The sequence below is a fragment of the Mesocricetus auratus genome, unplaced genomic scaffold (assembly GCF_017639785.1).
Source record: "Mesocricetus auratus isolate SY011 unplaced genomic scaffold, BCM_Maur_2.0 Super-Scaffold_100013, whole genome shotgun sequence".
Taxonomy (NCBI): domain Eukaryota; kingdom Metazoa; phylum Chordata; class Mammalia; order Rodentia; family Cricetidae; genus Mesocricetus; species Mesocricetus auratus.
Window position 1 is genome coordinate 37,621,682 of NW_024429196.1, and position 22,565 is coordinate 37,644,246.

At 42.3% G+C, this 22,565-nt stretch overlaps 1 protein-coding gene across 2 annotated transcripts in view; it reads left to right on the forward strand.

Annotated features, from left to right (window-relative positions):
* Heatr1 (HEAT repeat containing 1) overlaps window positions 1-22,565 on the forward strand; it is a 46,949-nt gene that overhangs the window by 22,280 nt on the left and 2,104 nt on the right. For both annotated transcript variants that reach the window (XM_021228188.2, XM_005071785.4), the window contains exons 22-44: window positions 1,190-1,359; window positions 1,739-1,897; window positions 3,495-3,737; window positions 4,080-4,211; window positions 8,304-8,407; window positions 8,555-8,698; window positions 9,290-9,408; window positions 9,502-9,623; window positions 10,352-10,480; window positions 11,834-12,064; window positions 12,894-13,020; window positions 13,543-13,703; window positions 15,689-15,735; window positions 16,345-16,468; window positions 17,106-17,246; window positions 17,944-18,236; window positions 18,887-19,037; window positions 20,105-20,263; window positions 20,417-20,551; window positions 20,691-20,795; window positions 20,877-21,045; window positions 21,570-21,724; window positions 22,244-22,402. In XM_021228188.2, coding sequence (XP_021083847.1) covers window positions 1,190-1,359; window positions 1,739-1,897; window positions 3,495-3,737; window positions 4,080-4,211; window positions 8,304-8,407; window positions 8,555-8,698; window positions 9,290-9,408; window positions 9,502-9,623; window positions 10,352-10,480; window positions 11,834-12,064; window positions 12,894-13,020; window positions 13,543-13,703; window positions 15,689-15,735; window positions 16,345-16,468; window positions 17,106-17,246; window positions 17,944-18,236; window positions 18,887-19,037; window positions 20,105-20,263; window positions 20,417-20,551; window positions 20,691-20,795; window positions 20,877-21,045; window positions 21,570-21,724; window positions 22,244-22,402 — 3,479 coding nt within the window. The remainder of the gene's footprint in view (window positions 1-1,189; window positions 1,360-1,738; window positions 1,898-3,494; window positions 3,738-4,079; window positions 4,212-8,303; window positions 8,408-8,554; window positions 8,699-9,289; window positions 9,409-9,501; window positions 9,624-10,351; window positions 10,481-11,833; window positions 12,065-12,893; window positions 13,021-13,542; window positions 13,704-15,688; window positions 15,736-16,344; window positions 16,469-17,105; window positions 17,247-17,943; window positions 18,237-18,886; window positions 19,038-20,104; window positions 20,264-20,416; window positions 20,552-20,690; window positions 20,796-20,876; window positions 21,046-21,569; window positions 21,725-22,243; window positions 22,403-22,565) is intronic.

Genomic DNA, 22,565 nt, shown 5'->3' on the forward strand with positions numbered 1-22,565 from the left:
AAGACATTTTTTAAAGTTCTACTTCACTATACAGGGAAATTGTTCTTTTGGCTGGAAGCTGCCTCTTGAATGAATTTTAATTTTTCTGCTATTTGCTTCTGGCATTGTTTTGTAAAGTAACCTTGGTGCACCTGAGAAAGATTTATAGCTTTCATAGTGTAAGTGTTAGGAATAAAGTGTGAGGAGCCTTGGCAGATTCCATGGCAGGTGAGGGTGGCTGAGGCGGGGAGACAAACGTGCTAGGCAGTCAAAAGTGAGAAGTTTTGGAGGAAAGAGAGACGAGGCAAAGAGGCACACAGAGAGAGGACAGAAGAGAAGAGGAAGACAGGAAAAGTCCTGTCTGCCACAGGGGAACAGCGGGAAAGAGAGAGTAAGTGGGCAGAGATCTTTCTTTTAAAGGGGCTGTTTGCACCTGGGCTGACCAGGGTACTAAGTGCATCCTGCCAGGTGATAGACAGGTCAGCATAATGCCTGAATCCTACAGTGAGAGATCTACAGACAAATCTGAAAGCTTGCCAAGCTCCTCGTTGCATTCTAGAAGTGAATATTCACATTGATCATTTCTTTTTTTGTTTGTTTGTGGTGACACACACCTTTAATTCCAGCACTTTGGGAGGCAAAAGCAGGCAGATCTCTTTGAGTTAGAGGCTAGTGTGGTCTACAAGAGCTAACTCCAGGACAGGCTCCAAAGCTACACAGAGAAACCCTGTCTTAAAAGACTAAAAAATAAAATAAAAATAGTAAAGATGCAATTGAGATACTTGTGTACCTATTAGAGTATATGCACTTTGAGATGAGGTGACAGTTGACAAAGAAAAGATGTACTGGGCTCATTTGCATGTGTTGAGAAAACATGGCCATTTTTCTGAATTAACTAGGCAGTGAACAGTCTTCAGAGGAGGGAGTCTGAGAGTGAACTGTGTGTGTGTGTGTGTGTGTGTGTGTGTGTGTGTGTGTGTGTGTGTGTGTGTGTGTGTGTGTGTGTGTGTGGTGCCAGTGATGGTAACCAGGCTAGATGTATTGGGAGTCTGAGAGTGAACTGTGTGTGTGTGTGTGTGTGTGTGTGTGTGTGTGTGTGGTGCCAGTGATGGTAACCAGGCTAGATGTATTGTATGTGACTGAGCTGTGCTCCCAGCCCCAAAAAGAAACCTACCACCTTTGACATTGTTTTCTTCCCTCTTTGGTTTAGTCGTGCCATCTCTACTCCTCAGTCTGGGAAGCCCTGTAAAAGAAGTCCGCAGAGCTGCTGTTCAGTGTCTCCAGGCCCTCAGTGGAGTAGCCTCGAAGTTTCAGCTGGTGATAGAACACCTGGTTCCTAAGGCTGAGGAGATCACTTCAGATGCTACCTATGTGGTTCAGGTAGACTACTGTTAAAGACGGTTGAGACAGAGGGACTGTGGAACAGGAACAGCTTGCTCCCTTCCTGTAACTTGTAGGAATTTGGGCTAATCCACTAATTTAAAAGTTTGTGTCAGCAACTGCAGTCTTTCTGCCATTTTTCAAAAGAACACATATTGTGTTCAATTCTGCTGTCCTTTCCCTGCATGAAAGACTAAAGTCCGGCCTTCTACAATGAGCTAGCTGTTGGATACTGATACTCTTTTCAGTTTGAACATTATTTGAAGAGAGATTAAAAGATGAAAGCAGTGTCATTTCATATGGAAAAGATTTCCATAATTAGAACAGTAGTCTTTTTTACCCCCTTTTAATGCAGTTTTCTTTCTTTCTGCTATCCTAGGATTTGGCTACATTATTTGGTGAACTACAAAGAGAAGAGAAACAGAAATCATATCAGAGGTTATCTGAAACCCTGAGAAGCCTTCTTCACTGCATTTATGGCTGCCCATCTTACGTGGCAAAGGACTTGATGAAAGTATTTCAAGATGTGAACAGTGAGGTATGAGTGCTTTACACAGGATGCAGTGGATTGTATGTTCTGTAGGACTTTCCGGAGAAGTTCTTCATAATTTGGAAGGAAGAATTATAGAGCAAATAAGGATACAGGATACAAAAAGCACATATTATAAATGCCCATTCATGCCGGACGGTGGTGGCACACTTTAATCCCAGCACTCGGGAGGCAGAGGCAGGTGGATCTCTGTGAGTTCGAGGCCAGCCTGGACCAACAGCCTCCAAAACAAAACAGAGAAACCCTGTCTCGTAAAACCAAAAAAAAAAAAAAAGTATGTTATCTCTCATCAGCTTGACTTCAAATGTTTGTGCCCATGTTTTTTTTTGTTTTTTTTGTTTTTTTTGTTTTTTTACTAATTTACCTTTTACATTCCAATCCCAGTTCTCCTTGTTGTGTCCATGGTTTTTTGTTGTTGTTTTGTTTTTGTTTTTGGACACAGGGTTTCTCTGCAGCTTTGGGGCCTGACCTGGAACTCAATCTTTAGACCAGGCTGGCCTCGAACTCACAGGAATCCGCCTGCCTCTGTCTCCCAAGTGCTGGGACTAAAAGTGTGCACCACCACTGCCCAGCTTGTTTCCATGTTTTAAGGAGAAATCGCCTACAAAGAATTTTTTCTCATTTATAAAATCCATGGGTTCATGTATTTTTTTTGGAAGGAAAAGCACAGCCTCTGTTATGTCCTATGATGTGAAAGAAATGTCAGGTCTGACCAGGAGAGTTTTAGCTCCCTTCTTTCCACTGCCTTGAATGCCCATGTTCCCCTTCACTCATGACTGACCACAGATTCAGAGAATTTAAATGAGTACAATGGAATAAATTTATTTGATTTATATTTTTTTCAGTTATCAGACCTGAGTTGTTTCTGGTATCATTTACAACTTAACAAACTTCTTCTACAAAGGAGAAGTTCATGTCTTCTGGTTCATTCAACCAGGCTCAGATTGCTAATGTTTGGAAGAAAAATTTTGTCTGTTTTTCTTGTCCTTCTTTCCTAAACAAAACAGCATGATTATTATAATTAACCTAGAGGTGATTAAAAACTTTTGGAAAGCTGTGATTAGTTTATATATGCACATTATGCTGTGTTATATGAAGAGCTTCAGTATCCAAGGTTTTGTTTACGGAGTAGCTATGGACACTACTCTGCAGATATCAAGAAACAACTCTGTGGTCCATCTTGCAAGTTGCTCAGATCTGCCACTCTGAGGAGAGCAGTCACAGAGAATATGTAACCAGATGATTATGGCTGTTGTCAGTGAACAAGTTAAAAAGAACAGGACATCATGGGATTTGTCAGACAAGCCATGATTTGCTTGGTGGCTTATGGTTTAATTATTAAAACCTTTACATACCTCATTTGAATTAATGCTAGTTATACCAAATTGGAAATGGTGGTTGAAGGAAATGCAGTACTTTAGCAAATGCCAAACTATTGCTGTACTGATAATTTAGTTTATAATTTCTGTTCTCAGAATATCTTCTGCTCCTGTAAAGAATGTAGGGAACTGTCAGGTGAGCTGTCAGAACAGACCTTAGCAAAACATGAGCCTCTATTACTACTAATAACCGTCTCTGTCTTCAGATGGTACTTGCCCAGCTGCTGCCTATGGTCGAGCAACTCCTAGAGAAGGTGGAGAAGGAGCCCACAGCTGTCCTGAAAGACGAGGCCATTGTTTTGCATCTCACTCTGGGAAAATACAATGAGTATTCGGCTTCACTTTTACATAAAGACTCAAAGAGTCTAGACCTGTTTATAAAAGCTGTGCACACAACCAAGGATCTTCACCCAGGAATGTCAACCATACAGATTATTGCTCTTGAAAAGGTCAGTGACTTCCTTCAGAACCCCAAGCTTGATCATGCATATAGAGAGTTGTAAGTTATTAATGGGTTGAACATGCTTTTAAAGGCACAAGATAAAGTTTACCTCCTGAACAAAAGTTACATGCAGATCATTAAAAAGAATTACATTTAAAATCTGACAAGATGGCTCCACAGGTAAAGTTGCTTGCCACCCAAACCTGACAACTTGAGTTTGATCCTCAGAACCCATAGTGAAAGAGAACTGATTCCCAAAAGTCCTCTGACCTCAACATGCATGCATTACACACACACAATAATAAGTAATAGTTTTTAAGCATCACATTTATTTTTTTCCTGCTCCTAGATTACAAAGCCATTTTTTGCAGCTATATCAGATGGGAAGGTGCAGCAGAAGCTTCTGTGTGTGCTGTTTGACTTACTGGTGAACTGCAAAAACTCGCATTGTGTTCAGACAGTTGGCAGTGTTTTTAAAGGGGTAAGTTGCAAAATTTGTAACTTGTAACTATTTAGTCTTTTCCAGTTGACAAAGTATATAACTATGGTGCATTTTACAGTGTTCCTTTGGGGTTGGATTTCACTGTTAACAAGAGTCATAGAAAAGTATGTGCTAAAGAGGTATAAAATCCAAATCATGTCTTCACCATTTTCCTTTTTTTTGTGTGTATGTTTTTGAATCTTTAAATTTTCGTAGATTATACAGTGCATCTTAATCATATCCACATCCTACTTCTTTTGACTCCCCCGCTGTCCCTACCAATATATGTTCTTAACTGTTTCAAGCCCTCTTTTAAAAAAGAAACAATCTACTGCATCCCATTAGTTCTGCCCATATGTAAATGGGTGTGGGGACATACACTGGGCATAGGCAACCTGCTAATGGCACCCCTTCCTCAGAAGCCATTAGCTGTCATAGCTCCTCAGCCAGGCATGGGGCCTCAGGACCCCCTTCCCCTCTATGCTGACATTTTAAAAATTTTCTTTGGTTTTTTGAAACAGGGTTTTTTTGTGTATCCTTGGCTGTCCTGAAACTAGCTCTATAGACCAGGCTGGCCTTGAACTCATAGAGATCCGTTAGCCTCTGCCTCCCGAGTGCTGGGATTAAAGTTGTGTGCCGCCGCCACCACCTGATCTTCGTGCTGAAATTTTTCACAGGCATGATACTGTGCACGTAACCACAGCTGCCATGAGTTCACGTGGAGAGGACCGCATTCCACAGTGTTCTCCATCTTTCCCGTCTTAGATTATTTCTGCCCACTACCACAGTGTTGCCTCAGCCCTGTTTTGTATGGGGCAGGTTAGTATAGATGTCGCATCTATGGCTGAACATTCAGTCTTACTCTCAGTATGCTGAACGCGCGCGTGCAACAATAAGGTTAATGAAATTTAGGGCTGGAGAGATGGCTTCAGTAATTAAAAGCACTTGTTGCTCTTCCAGAAGACCTGGGTTTGATTTCCAGAACCCACATTGCTGCTCACAACAGTTTGTAACTCTGGTTCCAGGGCGTCAGACACCTTCTTCTGGCTTGTACAAACACCAGACATGTAGGTGGTACAAAGACGTACATGTTGGCAAAAACCCATACACATAAAATACTTACCTTAAAAAATGATGAAATTATAGTATCCAGATTTAGCTCTCAATTTTTTTTTTGTTTTGTTTTTTTGTTTTTTGAGATAGGGTTTCTCTGTGTAACAGCTCTGACTGTCCTAGAATTCATTCCATAGACCAGGATGGCCTTGAACTCAGATCTGTCTGCCTCTGCCTCCCAAATTCTGGGATTAAAGGTGTACACCACCACTGCCCAGCTATCTCTAAAATCTTTAGCAGATTTATTTCCTCTTTTTCTTTGGGGAAGTATTTTAAAGTAAGTCTGCAACATTTAATTTCCATCTCTATGCATGTCAGTTTTCACCTTTTTGGTTTTTCAAGACAGGGTTTCTCTGTTTTGTTTTGGAGCCTGTCCTGAAACTTACTCGGTAGACCAGGCTGGTCTCGAACTCACAGAGATCCACCTGCCTCTGCCTCCCAAGTGCTGGGATTAAAGGTGTGCGCCACCAATGCCCGGCTAGTTTTCACCTTTTAAATGACCATTTTCTCACAATAACTATAACATACCTGGAAAAATGACAGTAATTCCTTGATATCATTTAATACTCAGTCCATAGCATATGAATATCTCACAAACACTTTTGACAGTTATTTTCTTTGAATTGGATCCAAATATTTACTTGTGGTATCAGAACTTTTTTGGGGGGGAAAGAGAGTTCTTGATTCTACCCCATATCTAAAGAGTCTTGGAGTGTGAATCTGTTACTCTTTTCCAGTTGGTGAGAATATGTCTGTTTTGGCATGTGGAGCCAGGGTGTTTTCCACACTGAGGGATGAATGTGGAATTGTGAGGTGCCTGTAACAAACCCAGGACCCTCTAGAAAGCAATTATATGCTAGCAAGAGGGCTCGGCCAAGATGAACCTCCAAGTTAGATTCATGTTGGCAAGTGTGGTGTTGGCTTTGGTTGGAACCATCCTCCCTCCTGCTTTTTTGAGGTAACAACATCAGATAGTAGGAGAACATGACAGCTGCAGATCCAGAATCCCATTCTAGCCCTTCAGTTAAAGGAACACCTTCTGCTTCTAATTTTTATTTTTAAAGAAATGGGTATAATTAGAATTATAGAGATAGCTTTTTTTCTGTCTTATCCCATTTATTAAAGAAACAGTAAGAAAAGATACAATGCAGGAAAAACACCAACCATCCTTCACATCAGGCTGAATGAAGCACAGTGATTTTTCCCTTTCATCCCTCCACCCCACCCTAATTCCCCAGTTCCCATCCATATCAGTTTAAGCTTTGAGGTTCTTTGAATGGGAGTACCGGTGGAGAGGGAGCTGGATGATCAGAGGAGCCTTAAATCTGGCCACCTAAGTCCCAGGAGAAAGGAGCTGCAGGCCTAGTAAAGCAGAAATGTGGTGGGGTCTGTGACAGTGAGTGTCCACCTCCCCATTCTGTGTTCAAGCCCCCAGGGAAAGGTCTGGCAGTAGAACATGACCAGGTCCAGGGTGTCCAGGTCAAAGTTACTGAAGCATGGTCAGCTCACCAATGCAGCATCATCAGATAGCAAGTGAGCCAGTTCTCCAATGGTGAGCGGGCAATTAGGACCTGCAGGCCAATGAATCCCTGAGGAAAAGTCCACAAGAACAATTCAAGAAACTAGTAAGAAAAAAGAGGCCGAAAGCTGTGGGACAAAAGCACAGCAGGCTTCCAGAAGGCCAGAGACCCTTTTTCTTGAGGCCAGGATCATCCCTGTCTGCCATAGGCCCTGTCTCACAAATAACATTTGCCTTCAGTCAAGAAAAAAGCAGAGAAAAAAGAATGCTCATTTGAACTTGAGCCCCAGCTATGTTCTTCAGACTGTAGCTCCAGATCTACTCTTTTATCTAAGAACAGCCCCAACCCAGAACCACAGTGCTTGTAAAACAAAGTGGCCCTGGAAGAAAAATGGTATTTAAGGGGGTAACATTCCATTTGGATACATTGCAGCCATTGGATCCCCTGGTCTGGGGAAAGCAGCTGGATTTGAACCAAGTAGGCTGCCTACCCTAAGAAATGGGACCACAGTCTTGGTTACAGGGCCATTCATCCTTGGAAAGGAAGCTGGGTTAAGACGCAGGGTTCTTGTTGTCCTTGCAAAAGGAGCTGGGTTGATGTCCACAGGGCCTGCTGGAGAAGAGCCAAGGTGCCCAGCGGCTGACCTCGGGAAAGCAACCTGACCAGGGCCTAATGGACCAGCAGGTCGTGGGAAGGCAGCTGGACTTGGACCCTGAAGGCCAGTGGTCCTTGGAGGGTTAGCTAGAGATAGCATTTTAGCAGACTTCAAATATAGTATAATGATAATAAATTCTTTTAAATTGAGACCCAGGCCAAACGAGACCATTATAAGATGTTTCAAAGGTTGTGAAATGGAACACATTACTCTAATTACTCAGTAAACAGTAGACTAGTATCTGCACATGAAATATTTGTAAGCCAAAGGTTTATACACACTTAATTCCTACCACTTGGAAGGGTGAGGCAGGAGGATCACAAGTTCAAGGCCAGCCTGGGCTCCATACTGAGACCCTATTTCCAAAAATCCAAAACCAGACAAACAAAAGAAGACTTATTTTCAAGTATGCCATATCAGTTAAAGATAAACTCAACCTTGGCTGTAAGGCAAGTGTGATTACCAAAATACTCAATTGCACACATCTTTGTACTTGTGATATTAAGTAAATATCATATGATGATACATGCTGAGATGAGTAGATTTCCAAGGTAGCAGAATAGTCTATTAAATTGAGTATTTGGAAACATCCTAAATAATGAATACAAAGTCATTAGTAGTGTTTGTATTTGGGGATTGAGCAGGTCTCAAGTGGCATAATGGCATTCATTGACCTGTGTAATCCTGTTTATTAAAGTAGTATTTTGATCTTACTTTATTTTAAAGTTGATAATTTAATTACAACTATTGTTTTAATCTTTTTTTCAGTGAATTATATCACTAGCCATTCTTTCAATATTTCAGATTTCTGTTGATGCCGAACAAATCAGAATAGAACTGGAGCCTCGAGATAAAGCTAAATCTTTGGGCACAATTCAGCAAACCAGAAGGCAAAAAATGCAACAAAAGTAAGAGCTCTGAACACACCAAGGGGCCTGATCTTGTTCCTTTCGGCTCTAACTACTCTGATTGTGGTTTCTAGATAGCCACCACTTTTGCATGAACAGGCAAAATAGTGTTTGTATTTTCAACTTTTTGTCTCCTCTTTTGAACAGAAAATCACAAGATGTAGAATCTGTCCAAGAAGTTGAGGGCCCTTACTGGCAGAGAGTCACCCTCATTCTGGAGTTACTACAACACAAGAAGAAGCTCAAAAGCCCTCAGATTCTGATTCCAACTCTCTTTAACTTGCTGTCAAGGTAATGGCTTGGCTTTGATCTGTAAGATAATGGGGTGTTAAAAATTTGCCTTGTAGATTTATCTTCCTCTTTGGGGATACTCTTCTTGTTTACACCATCTGTCCATTAAAGGAAGTTGAAGTACTGTAGTTGAAATACTGAAGAATGGTTTTAGTTACCCATTACCGATTTCTGTAGCTGACCTCCTCTGTTGTGTAGTAACTGACTTAGTCTTTCTGCCTGCTTTCCTGCTTAACTTGCAGTGTAATATCTAGGCCACCGTCCGTTGTATTTTAAGGGTGCTGTATTTTAGTTGTAAATTGCTAGAAAGCATAGCAGTAGAGTTTGCCACTGAGTACGGTGTGTGCTGTCATTTGAGAAGTAAAGTAGTTCTCCACATTGTTAGAAAGTTGCAAGTAGGTTAGTGGAAAGTATATAGAGAGGAGAGAGACAATCTGATATAGTACTTGGTTGGCTAGAAATCTTATATGTTAGTTTGTTTAATGATAGTATTTTCTTTACTCCTTATTGAGTAAGTTCTGGACAGTAGTTGTTAATGTGACTGGATTAATTTTTGCATTCCTAAATGTTTCTTTTCTGGGGTTCCTGAAGGTGTTTAGAACCTTTGTCATCGGAGCAGGGGAACATGGAATACACCAAGCAATTAATTCTGAGTTGTTTGCTCAACATCTGCCAAAAGCTCTCACCAGATGGTGGCAGAGTACCTAAAGGTATGTGCGTGGTGGAGGGAAGGGCAGAGGAACTATCTGCTTTGCACATGAGTGTGTCAGCCTCTTAGACCTTTTCCTTTCCCTCCACTGTAGACGTCATAGATGAGGAGAAGTTCAATGTAGAATTGATAGTGCAGTGTATCCGCCTCTCGGAGATGCCGCAGACTCACCACCATGCCCTTCTACTCTTGGGCACTGTTGCTGGGATATTCCCGGTAAGTGAAAGGTGTAAGACTTGAGTGACTGTTTTAGGGCTTTTCTTCCATGGAAATGCATTGGTGTGTACTGACTTTAGTTCATTAGACAGAGGGTTGGGGCTCAGTGGTAGATCTTTTGTCTGGCAGATGTTAAGACCCTGGTTTTGGTTCCCATTGTTGCCAAAAAAAAAAAAAAAAAAAGGAAGCAGCAGTTTCAGTTAGTAAAGTAAAAATGGCAGTAACTTTTCTCAGCTGGATGGTGTGAGATTAGTTCCTCATATAATATCTGACACATAGTAACTACTAGGAAGATTAGCCAGCCAGTCCCCAGAAGATCTTAAGCAGACAAGACAAAAAGATGAGTTTGATTGTCATCTAGCTCATGAAGAAGTGACAGCCATCCCAGTGTAGAACTCCTAGCCACTGCAGTGGATGCAAAGTGTGTTTTATCATTTTGACACCACAGGCTCCCAGTTATGGATGGTGCTGCATATCTCTTTATTCTTAGGTACTTTGACCATTTGTATGTTTGAAAACTTAAGATCTACCTATTTTTGTGTGTTTTTATTTCTGGTGATATAGGGCATTAACACTGAGCAGGCGCTCTGCTGTTGAGCTATAGCCCTAGCCCCAGACCCTTGCCTTATTTTTGAGGAAAGATAGTTCTGGTTTTATTAGTGATTTTTTAAAAATAAACCTTCAGTATTTAAAATAGAAAAATGATGACAATTTGTGCTTTATTTCAGGATAAAGTTCTTCACAATATCATGTCTATCTTCACATTCATGGGAGCCAATGTCATGCGCCTAGATGATGCTTATAGTTTTCAAGTTATTAGCAAGACAGTGAAAATGGTCATTCCAGCACTTATTCAGGTAAGCTGTTTGGATACCACCATTATTGTTACTTTTTTAATTTTTTACTATTTTTGTGTAAATGCCAGTTTGGAAGCACTCAGATTCTTCTGTGTCCTGAATTTTACAAAGGTAAAGCCAACAAATGGGCTTACAAGTTAACAAAATGGTTAAATTTATATTGACTGTTTTATAATTTGATAATGAACTTTTTAGATCAAGAATATAATAAAGGAAAAATAGGAGCTGGGTGGTGGTGGCACATGCCATTAATCCCAGCACTCTGGGAGGCAAACACAGGTGAATCTCTGTGGTCTACAAGAGCTAGTTCCAGGACGGCCTCCAAAACAATACAGAGAAACCCTGTCTTGAAAAACAACAACAACAACAAAAAAAAAAAAATTAGGAAAGAACTTTTACAGCTACAATGTCAAATTATTAGATTGCGATTTAACACAGGTTTTTACAGTGTGGTCTGAGAGCCAAAACTCAGAATGTAGTCTTTGCTAGTGAGAGACAAATATGAAAAATGAAAAGGAGCTTCATACAAAAAAGGGTGGTTATTTGTTACCCCCACTTTTTAATATCATTTGTCATGCTTTTGACTGTTCTGGAGATAAATATATTCACATTGTTTCCTTTTAATTCATGGTGTCAGTTTGGAGTTTCCTGTGTTCACTACATCAATATCTGTGGGGTGTATGCCTAACGTATGTTTCTGTGTGTATACACACATTGTTTGCCAAAGGAATAAGTAAATGCTAAAGAGTTGAGAATAAGGAAATGTCTGCATGGTCTAAGAACCAGAAAAAATCATAAGAAGCAGGATTTGAACCAATAAAAGGGAGGGCAGTGTTTGTACTGAAATATGAGAGCCATCTGTAGTATGGGAAAGAGTGTATGCACTGTGTGTGTGTGTGAAGAGGGGCAATGCAGGTTAGCAGGGAATTGTTGACATTATTAGAGGGCATTGGGGGTTAGTCTTTCAGTTCTTTAATTCATTCTCTCACTCGGTCACTTTGTTTTAATCGTGGGTACCAGAGTAAAATGTGTTGAGCTTGGCTCTGGAAGCAGTGGGAAGCTATTGGCTTTCTCTGTGCTGTGCTTTCTTAGATTCTGCCCATACGAGGATGCTCTGCAGCTGTCTGTCATTTCCTGCCTCCTGTTCCTTGTGTGTGCATCTTGTTTTATACAGATGGTAACTCCGGGGAGACAAAGCCAGCACCTTATGTGTGCTGTATCACCTCAGAGCCAAGTAATACCTGAGATAGACAGACACTCCCTGAGCTTTCATTGAGAGGCCTAATCCCTCTGCAAGCTGCTTTTGAAGAAGGTTGTTTGTGCTTACTCAGTTCCCTGCTTGATCTTTTGCAGTCTGATACTGGAGACTCTCTAGAAGTCACTAGAAATGTTGAAGAGATTGTGGTGAAAATCATTGGTGTATTTGTGGATGCACTTCCACACGTGCCGGAGCACAGGCGCCTGCCCATCCTTGTTCAGCTTGTTGACACACTAGGTGCAGAAAAATTCCTGTGGATTCTCCTCGTCCTGCTTTTTGAGCAGTATGTCACTAAAACAGTGCTGGTGGCTGCTTATGGAGAAAAGGTCTGAATATTGGTGGGATGATAAAGAAGGAATGGGGTGGTATCACATGGGCTTTGGGGTATTGTTTAGCTTACGTATGGAACCAGCCTGCTTAATGTGCATTATTTGGCAGTACTTGTCCAGAAGCCTTTTCAAAATAGTTTCTGATTTTCTTTTCTTTTTTAAAAGATGTATTTCTTATATATTCAGTATTCTGCCTTCATGTATTCCTGCAGGCCAGAAGAAGGCACCAGATCTCATTACAGATGGTTGTGAGCCACCATGTGGTTGCTGGGAATTGAACTCAGGATCTTTGGAAGAGCAGACAGTGCTCTTAACCACTGAGCCATCTCTCCAGCCCCCAGTTTCTGGTTTTCTTTAAGCTTTTAGAATGTGTAAACCCAGACATCTTTAAATAGCAACTGGCCCTTGACTTTTTCTAAGAAATGAGTCTGGAGCCTCGCCAGTGGTTCTCTTTTAAGCCCAGCAGAGTGAGATGTTGAAACAGGGTCTCTGAAAACTGCCTGCCGTGGCTAGGAGAACCTAGCGGGTCATTTGGAAGAGTCAGAGTTTACAGATCCAAAATTGATGGTCCTGGAAAAAGGCAAACACCTCTTGTACCTCAGCCATCCTGTGATGTTCCTCTGAGGTCTTGCTGCATGGTGTCCTGGGCTCCTGTATAGTTCTTTAAATAGCTGCTTTACTGCAGGAGTTCACAACTCTCATCTGGTGACAGCTCGTAGGGAAAAGCACCTTCTACTGAAGGATGTGTTCTGGGTGTGTCCTTAATGTATGCTTACTGTGTGCTTGTTGGGCAGTTTTGTGACCTTTCCCCTTTCTTTCCAAACAGGATGCTATTTTAGAGGCAGACACTGAGTTCTGGATTTCCGTCTGTTGTGAATTCAGTGTCCAGCATCAGATCCAGAGCTTGATGCATATCCTCCAGTATCTAGAAAAGCTACCAGAGGAAAAAGAAGGTAAGCACAGGTCAGAGGTTGGTTACCATCTTATCTGAGAGCTGAGGAAGAGCAGAAAGAATGGGGCAGCCCTTGGAACCCTAGTGTAGCCATAGAAAGCCAAGAACTATGGATTTTAAGTGGTGTACCAGAGACCCCTGACCACTGTACCTCTAACACTCTTAGCTATAATGGAAGTTTGAAGTTCTGAGATACACATCTTAAGCTTTTAGACCAGTGTTTCAGGTGGAGGTGTCCTTCTTCAGCCTCTGGGCTTTAGCCCTCAGGATCTCGTCCAGAGCCAGGATGTCTGATTGTCTCCACTTTCCTGTTTTGTTGTATTTTCCTGCTTTGGCTGACCCACTCTCCTCAGGCCTGTTGGTGAATGTGCTCACATTGCTCCCTGCTCTGGCAGTTTGCTATCCTAACCAAGCACAGTTCCCTTTGAGACGGTGTTCCGCTCACCATGCTACACCAAAAGCTAAGTGGGCAAATTAGTCCTTGAAGATGAATAAAGTTATCTATTTTGTTGCTGTTTTTCAGAAGCTACTCCCAAGACAGTATCTAGTAAGAATGAAGTACAAGAAGAAATGTTACCAATTTTTAAGGTGGACACTCACACAAGCAAGCAACTTCGGCATTTTAAATATTTATCAGTGTCCTTCATGGCCCAGCTCCTGGCTTCTAATCATTTCCTTAAAAAGGTGATGTGTTCTTTAAGTGTGTTTATGCTAAACGTGATCTTGCTTTTGCCAAAGAACAGTGTTTAAGCTTGGCAAATGTCTTGTGAACTGAGGCATGCCTAGAAAGATAATGGAAGAACAGTACACTTCTCCATGCAGACCTGTTGGACACTATCCACCAGAGGTGAGACCCAGTCAGGATGCGCTCAGCAGAAGCACATGAGGATGCACTCCCCAGTTAACTTTTTAAAAAATGACCTTGATGTGGGGAGGCTTAAGCAAAATGCTAGAGAAAGAGTAATCAGATGAGTCAGTAGACTGACCACCAAACTGAGAAATACACCTATGTGGAGGTAGACAGGAAAAATAGCAGGTTTACAAACCACAAAGAAAACTGTTCAAGTACTAATGCTGGCAGGGTTTGTTTCTATTTACAGGGAAAAGTGGGTCTGCTTTCACATCATGAACATCAAATAATTTTAGATATAGTAGAAACTCTGATGTGAAAAGCAGCACCTAGAACCTTTAAAAGAAAAGCAAGGAGAACAATATTGTGATCAAAGGAGAAATAATTTTTCTTTCAAACTTTGATTCAACAAAATACTACCATAAGCAAAGTAGAAAGAAAGCTACAGGCTTAGATTATTGCATTTTGTAGGTAAACATGTTTCCATTACAACACTCGCAGAAAATAGAGTTTTGTTTACAAGGAAGCACAAATGGCTAGTTAGTACTTGGTACATTCAAGTGCCCTAGTGAGCAAAGCACGAAATGTAGGCTGAATGAGAAGCCACCTTGTTGCTAACCAAAGGGGCAGAAATGGCAAAGCCGTTCACACCAAGAGATGCAAGGCTACAGACAAGACGTGCAGTGGTGGATAGTGTGTGTGTGCATAGGCAGCCACTTCAGAAAACAAGCATTTGGGAGATTGCAGTGGGGTCAGAGGTGAGTAAAGCCTGCCCAGATGCTTAGGAGATATAAAAACGTTCTCAAACTTTATTAGTGCAGAACATCCCTAATCTGAACTTGGCAGAAATGCTTGAAAACTTTTGAAACTACTTGCTTGACACTGTATGTAGGAAATTGCACACCTGACCTCATGTGTCAGGTCACCATCAAAACAGAAGCACACGAGAAATACAGCATGAAATTACCTTCATGCAATAAAGTAATTTCATGTTTAGACATGTGTCCCATCACTATCATTTGTATGCAAATTTTCCAAAATTAAAAAAAATTGAAGTTGAAACAGGTCTCATCTCAAGCATTTTAGGTAAGGGGTGGTATTCAATCTATGAGAGGAAAAAGTGGACATTAATTATCTAGCAGTAGAGGGAAATGATTAAATGTATCTACAGAGGAACAGCGTGTATCACTGGACTGAAGATACTAGAACAAGATTGGTTTCCAAACACTGGTCTTAATAATCTGATGTATGTGCTGTATAGAAACTTTTGGTTTGGTTTGGATTTTTGGAGAGGTTGGGGTTTTTTTGTTTGTTTGTTTGGTTGGTTGACTGGTTTTTGAGACAGGGTTTCTCTGCCATTAAGTTTCTAAACAGAGCCTAGTCTCTACAGCACAAATTCCAGGACATTCAGGCCAGCCTCCAGAGTGCTAGGATTTAAGGCATGTGCTGCACTGCCCAGGCTCGTTTAGAAACTTAATGACAGAATCGGGCTGCCTTTGGTCTGGTACAGGAAGGGTGGACCAGGCAGCAGTTACATGGTGGACCATAGCTGTTTCCATATCTGGATGGGCTCACAGGGTCAGATTTCCATAAAAGAAGCATTGCTCGCTGCTGTGTTTTTCTGAATCTTAACTTTGCTTTGTAGATATGCAAACCCAATTAAGTGACTGCAGCCAATGAAGGTGATCTGAACTTAATTAACCTGTAACTTGATAAGTTTCAGGGGAAGGTTTGTGGAAATAGTCTGTTTCTTTAACCTACGTCAAATGACTTCATCATCAGCATCTATACTATTCTCATGAGCTTCTTTCATTTGTAGGTGGTTGAAAGTGGTGGTCCTAAGATCCTACACGGCTTTGAGCAGAGGTATGTTTGTTCTTTTTTTACTTTTTGGGAATAATTCAGACTTGCAGAGGTGTAAATAGAAAAAAGCCTTCCTGCCAGCCTGGTTCCAGAGCCACATCAGTCCCAAATAAACACACAAGAGGCTATATTAATTATGAAGCTGTTGGCCTTGCTTGTTTCTTACTGGCTAGCTCTGACTTAAGTATTTATCCCATAATTACTAATCTAAGCATTTCTCTTACTGGAGAGGTTTCTGGGCTTCCTACCCCATGGCATTACATCTTGACTCTCTGTGTTTCTGCTTCCCAGAGTTCTCCTGGACTCCTAGTCCCACCTATCTTGGTTCCCTATTGGCCAAAAACAGTGCTTTATTGACAGATACATAGGATTTCCCCCAACACAGAGGAACTGGAAGAACGTAACAGACACACTGACCACGTTTACTGCCACTTTGCACAAGCTTTTTCATTCTGGCTGAAGATATTATTTGCCCTGAATACCTTGCTCCAAACCAGAGTGAAGATTCCCTGGACTGCTTATCCTCTATCTAGTGATGACCCTGCCTCTTCTGTCCCTCTGAAGTAATTCTAAAATACTTAGTTGCCTTTTCTGAGCGTGTCTCTGTTTTAGGTTGCTAGAAATAGTACTGGGCTACATTAACACAGTAGCACAGTCTATGGAAAAGAACGCAGACAAACTGACTGTGAAGTTTTGGCGAGCCCTACTCAGCAAATCTTACGACATGCTGGATAAGGTAGTCTTTCACTTTTCTCCTTAGTTATGTTTGTTGCTAGTTTTTATGCCATTGCAGGATTATTTAATTTAAACTTCCACTTTTAACAATACACTTACATCTTTTCTTGATATGAGAAAGATCATTTTTCTTGTTGGGACCTCTGAATGTCTAGAAACAAACTTGTCTGAAAAGTGTTTCCCTACCAGTGATGAGAACATGCGCCTCAGTAAATCTGATGAAGCATTGATCATGTATATGTAATGTTCTGCTTTACTCAAATGGGATAATATAAAAGCCCACTTAGATGTAATACATAAATAATTGGCTTTAAAGTTAGGGCATGGCCTGGAGCCGTTTACTTGCTTTTAGTGTGGGATTTTCAGTTTTGTGTGTGATTAGTAATAACTAATTGAGAACTGTGGTAAGAATTATATAAGAAAGCATGTATGAATATGACTGGTACCACAGAGCTTATAAAAAACAAGAGTATGAGTTGTATATTGTGATATATGCCTTTAGTCCCAGCACTCAAATCTGAGTTCAAGGCCAGCTTGGACTACATAGGTATACTTTCTGTCAAAATAATAAAAACTCTGTATTACAGAATTGACTTTCTCTTTCTCCCCTTTTGTGTTAAATGTTCCCTTCTCTATAGGTCAATGCCTTACTGCCCACAGAAACATTTGTCTCTGTGGTTAGAGGGCTGGTGGGCAACCCCCTGCCATCTGTTCGTAGGAAAGCTCTTGATCTTTTGAATAACAAGCTGCAGCAGAACACATTCTGGAAGAAGAAAACAGTAAGTTTGCAAACCCATATCCCTCCCTCTGCTTGTTACAGAGCTGCATCTAACTCCCCAAACAGTTCTCAGGTACACCATTTAAAGTAAGTGGAAGGATATTGCTATCTGGGTTGGCATACTGTGTTTATGAGAGAGAGACGGAGACAGAGATATGTTGTTCATTCTCATGCTATAGATGTGTTAAAGAAGGTCAGAGGATGGGATTCAGCTCAATGCACTTCTGCTTGCTGTGACCGTGCAGCATATTTTGATGTTTTCTCATTGGGATGCTATGTATGGATCAGAAGTAGGTCAGACAGCATATTTATTTGCTTAGCAGTAAGGAACGTAGATGGAATTAGGCCTAGTGACACTTAGGAGACCAAGACAAGAGACTCTGAAGTTCAGGCCCTGTCCAGACTGCATAGTAGTTCAAGATCAGTCTGGGCAGCTTAGTGAGACCCTGTCTTAAAAGTCAAATGCAAAAAGAGGGCTGGTGGACCTCCATGATAGAACACTTATTTAACATGATCAAGACCCTAGCTAATGTTGCTACACTGGGTACTGGGGAGGAACAGACACTCAAATGTAGCTGTGTGGCTTGGGACTTAGTCTGCATTTTGATCAGATCAAACAGACCAAAGCAGGGAAGATAAGAAAGGAGACTGGGCCTTCTTGTGGTTCTGATAATTGGTCATTTTGGCTGCCTCTTTAGGTTCACGGCTTTCTAAAACTGGTTCCAGTCCTTCTGGCCATTGTGCAGCATAAGAAAAAAGAGGAAGAAGACGAACAAGCGATTAACAGACAGACAGCCCTGTACACCCTAAAGCTCCTATGCAAGAACTTTGGAGCAGAGAACCGAGAGCCTTTCATACCAGTTCTGAGTGCTGCAGTGCAGCTGATAGCACCAGAGAAAAAAGAGGAGAAAAATGTCCTGGGAAGCGCCCTGCTATGCATAGCAGAGGTGACCTCCACTTTGGAAGCGCTGGCCATCCCTCAGCTTCCCAGGTACCTTGGAGCAGGAGCCACTACAGCAGTAACGGGGAAATGCCTTTCGGACTTTGTGGCTTCTTGAATAGAAAGTACATGAAAATAAGACTCATGAAAGAATTGATCTTCTCAGTGGAAAGTGCACCATTACCGTGACCTTCAGACACATTGCTTGGTGATGTTCTTCCTTTGTGGCATCAGTGTGCTTGGGGCGCCATGGTGTAACTCCCCATTGAGAAGCATGGCCAGAGCAGCCTTTTGCTGCCACAGCGGGAAGCACCATGCTCTGACTCTGCTGTTGGCTATGACAATAACCAGCTGTGCAGCTATGGCTGGTTACTTATCTTAAAACCCTACCATCTATGATGCTGGGGTATTTCCTCAGGGTTTCTCTTATAGGGCTTGCCATACTTTGTACACAGTCTTGACACCTAGCACATGTTCTGTAATTGAAAAACATTCTTCAGTAGTTACCAGTGTGTCAGCACTGTTGGCACCAAGGATTTCTTGCACAGAGTAGTGTAAAATATGTAGGCAGTATTCGGCATGCTGTGGGTTTCAGTGTTGTAGCAAGCACAGCTGGCTGAGGGCTTTCTTCATGTCCCCAGCTTCCTTCAGTGTGTGTCTGAGGTGCAAAGCTGCTCTAATGCACTGTTCCTTCTTGCCAGTCTGATGCCATCGCTGCTGACAGCCATGAAGAACACCAGTGAGTTGGTCCACAGCGAGGTCTGCCTGCTCAGTGTCCTGGCTGCCCTGCACAAAGTTGTTGAGACTCTCCCACACTTCATCAGCCCCTACCTGGAAGGACTGCTGACCCAGGTAGGCTTTGCTCAACTATGATTTGCTACACAGGGTGGCAAGGGAAACTGTTTTACCCACTCAGTCCTTTTACTGGCTCCTTTTTCATTACTGTGAGACACTATTCTGTTTGTTGAATATGTGTCTTTCTCTCATGGTCCCTTCTGCTTCATCATGGAACTAACAGGCAAGGGTCCTTTTTTTTTTTTAGTAGGGTGACTCTGTTTTTCAGCAGTATAGAATGTATTGCTTTTATTTACCTCAGATCTTTGGGAATGGCAGACAGAGTGCCTACTGTTACTTTCGGAAACCAGTATGCTGTGGTTTTGATGGGAAAGCTTTCTTAACTGTAAGGTATTTCATACAGTGGGCTTCCTCCACTATAGGGTGTCCGTCAGCACACGCTAGGCAAGTGGCATTTTTGATTGAAAATACCCATGAGTGTCAGCCTCGTGTTGACAGGGGTTATTACCATTCTAATGTGTGATCAATTGCCATTTGTAAAGCTGAGTCTTGACTGTCGTTGTGCTAGTGACTTGACATTCACCAACCTGGGGCTCAGCATTGGTGTCTCTCTCTCTCTCTCTCTCTCTCTTTTTTTTTTTTTTTTGTTTTTGTTTTTTTTTGTTTTGTTTTGTTTTTGTTTTTGTTTTTACGAGACAGGGTTTCTCTGTATTGTTTTGGAGGCTGTCGGTCCAGCCCGGCCTCGAACTCACAGAGATCCGCCTGCCTCTGCCTCCCGAGTGCTGGGATTAAAGGCGTGCGCCACCACCGCCCAGCAGAGTTGCTGTCTCTTACAAGGGAGCTGGGCTGCTGGGATCATCCTAAGCTGTTTTTGTCGAGGAAAACATTAGTTGGAGGAAAACCATCATCAGGCCCAGAGCCTTTGTGTGTCTGTGCTCGTTGTTCACCCTCCCAGCTTCCAGTTAGGATGAGCGTCTACGAGTTTTATCTGCAGACAGTCAGTTTGCTCTAAAATCCCATGCTCTGTCACGTGAGCTGACTGCATGCCATCACCCAGCCTTTCTGTGAGAGTGGTTGTCAGCCCAGTCCAGTGCCCTCAGGCACTGTTTTTCATGTTCCTACAGGTGATTCACCTAGAGAAAATCACTAGCGAAATGGGTCCTGCCTCACAAGCTAACATCCGCCTGACATCTCTTAAAAAGACCCTAGCCACTACGCTCTCACCTCGAGTTCTACTGCCAGCCATTAGCAAGACTTTCAAGCAGATCCAGAAGAGCTGGAAGGTGAGGTCATGTTGACTGTTGGACTTTGGAGGGAGAAGGTGGTACTAAAATGTGGGATGTTCCCTTCTGCAATCATGGCATCATTCACCTCCTATGAGGATGTACTAAGCTCTAAGACAAATAAAATTTTATTCTTTGCTGCATTCATGGTAGAATCACATGGGCCCATTTATGAGCATCTTGCAAGAGCACATTGGGGTGATGAAGAAGGAAGAGCTCTTGTCTCACCAATCTGAACTGACAACCTTTTTCCTGGGTGCCCTGGACTTCCGGGCACAGCACTCAGAGGTGAGCTGGTCTCTACTCCCCATGCCCTAAAGCTGTCATCTCCCTGTCTGTGCAAGAGGCAGATAAACATCAGCTCTGCAGCATTTGTCCTTGCCAAAGCATTTAGGCCACGCTGTCTAATTAGTTCCTTCATTTTCAGGATGATCTAGAGGAAGTTGGGAAAACGGAAAGTTGGATCATTGACTGTCTAGTGGCCATGGTGGTGAAGCTCTCAGAGGTCACATTCAGGCCTCTCTTCTTCAAGGTGAGGCTACTTCCCTGCATCTCCTGCTTACTGTAAGTAGTAGGGCAAGTAGATGACATCGCTGTTCTCTCATGGTTGTAGCTGTATGATTGGGCCAAGACACAAGATGCCCCGAAGGACAGGCTGCTGACATTTTACAATCTGACCAACTGCATTGCTGAGAAATTGAAAGGCCTTTTCACTCTGTTTGCTGGCCACTTGGTGAAACCTTTTGCAGACACCTTGAACCAAGTAAACATCTCCAAAACAGGTTGGTAACTCCTTTGGGCCAACCCTGTGTGTCTGACATGGGCAGTTAGCATGAGACGTGGAGCTCAGAAAAGACTTAAATGTCCCTTGGCTTTTCTGCTAAGGATGGTGAAGTTTTACTTTATTGTATTTTCTATTAGAACAAACAGTAGTCAGTTGACACAGAGAAAGAATAAAGTGGAATTATTACTCATTATTGGTAATGACTTTGTAATAGTAAATTTGAGACTGGAGACAGTTCGTTGGTAGAGTGTTTTCCTGATATAGGTGAGATTGTGGGTTCCATCCCTGGGTTTGGATTGGTCTATCCCCAGCTAGTAAGCAGCTGAAGTGACTGAACTTGCCCAACTAAGCATCGCAGTCTTCACTGTGAAGAAGAGCCCCATATCTGAAAGGCCAGTTTGTAGTTCCACCTTTTACAGCTTCTAGGTCATTTCCAGTCTCTTCAGATTGTAATTGTGGCAGTGTTCCTACACACCAGGAACTGAGTCGTGTTTTCCACTTGTACTCTTTCCCTGCATGCAGATGAAGCGTTTTTTGACTCTGAACAGGACCCTGAAAAGTGCTGCTTGTTGTTGCAGTTTATCTTAAACTGCTTGTACAAGATCTTCCTTTTCGACACCCAGAATTTCATGAGCAAAGAGCGAGCAGAAGCCTTGATGATGCCCCTAGTGGATCAGGTAACCTCCTGGATAGTCTGGTCACTGCCTGGACTGGTATTTGCAGTTTTGTGTGTGCTACATGGTAGCTAGCAAGGCTTTTTTATAAGGTGTTTTTTTAGGGGAGAGATCCATTATGAAAATATTATGCAAAAATGGATTTTCATGGAATGATTTGTCTTCATTGTGGTATTCATTGAGTTATACTTGGGAATTTTTCAAAAGGAAAGAAATAGGATTTCATTGTGTTTATCCATTGAGAAGTTATGTTCACCATCAACTGAACCTCACTGGGCATGGTTGCCCCCACAGGAAAGTACCCCTCCCAAATCTTCCAGAGAGAGTGCTTGATGCTAAGGCCTTTTGTAGTTATTTGAGCTCCAGAGGGAAGAAATTGGCTATAGAGACAAAATTAGGGTAGGGGAACCTACTTTTTGAGCCTGCTAATGTTATGAAAGGTAGTAAAACACACACCAAGGGTGTGTTCCTGCACAAGGAAAATGTGGTCTATTGCTTACACCCATGTGTCTCTCTTCCCAGCTGGAAAATAGGCTTGGAGGAGAAGAGCGGTTCCAAGAACGGGTGACAAAGCACCTAGTACCCTGCATCGCACAATTCTCTGTGGCCGTGGCAGATGACTCCATGTGGAAACCCCTCAACTACCAGATTCTGCTGAAGACAAGAGACTCCTCCCCTAAGGTGAGGACGTATGTGGGTCACAGTCTCTGAAACGGGAAGCTGCATCCCCCATGGGTGTGACCTGAATGCCCACCTATAGGTATAGATACCAGCCCCAGGGCACTGACAGGGAGATCCTGGCCCTAGGCCTCATATCTAGAGGTCTGAGCTACTGTATAATATA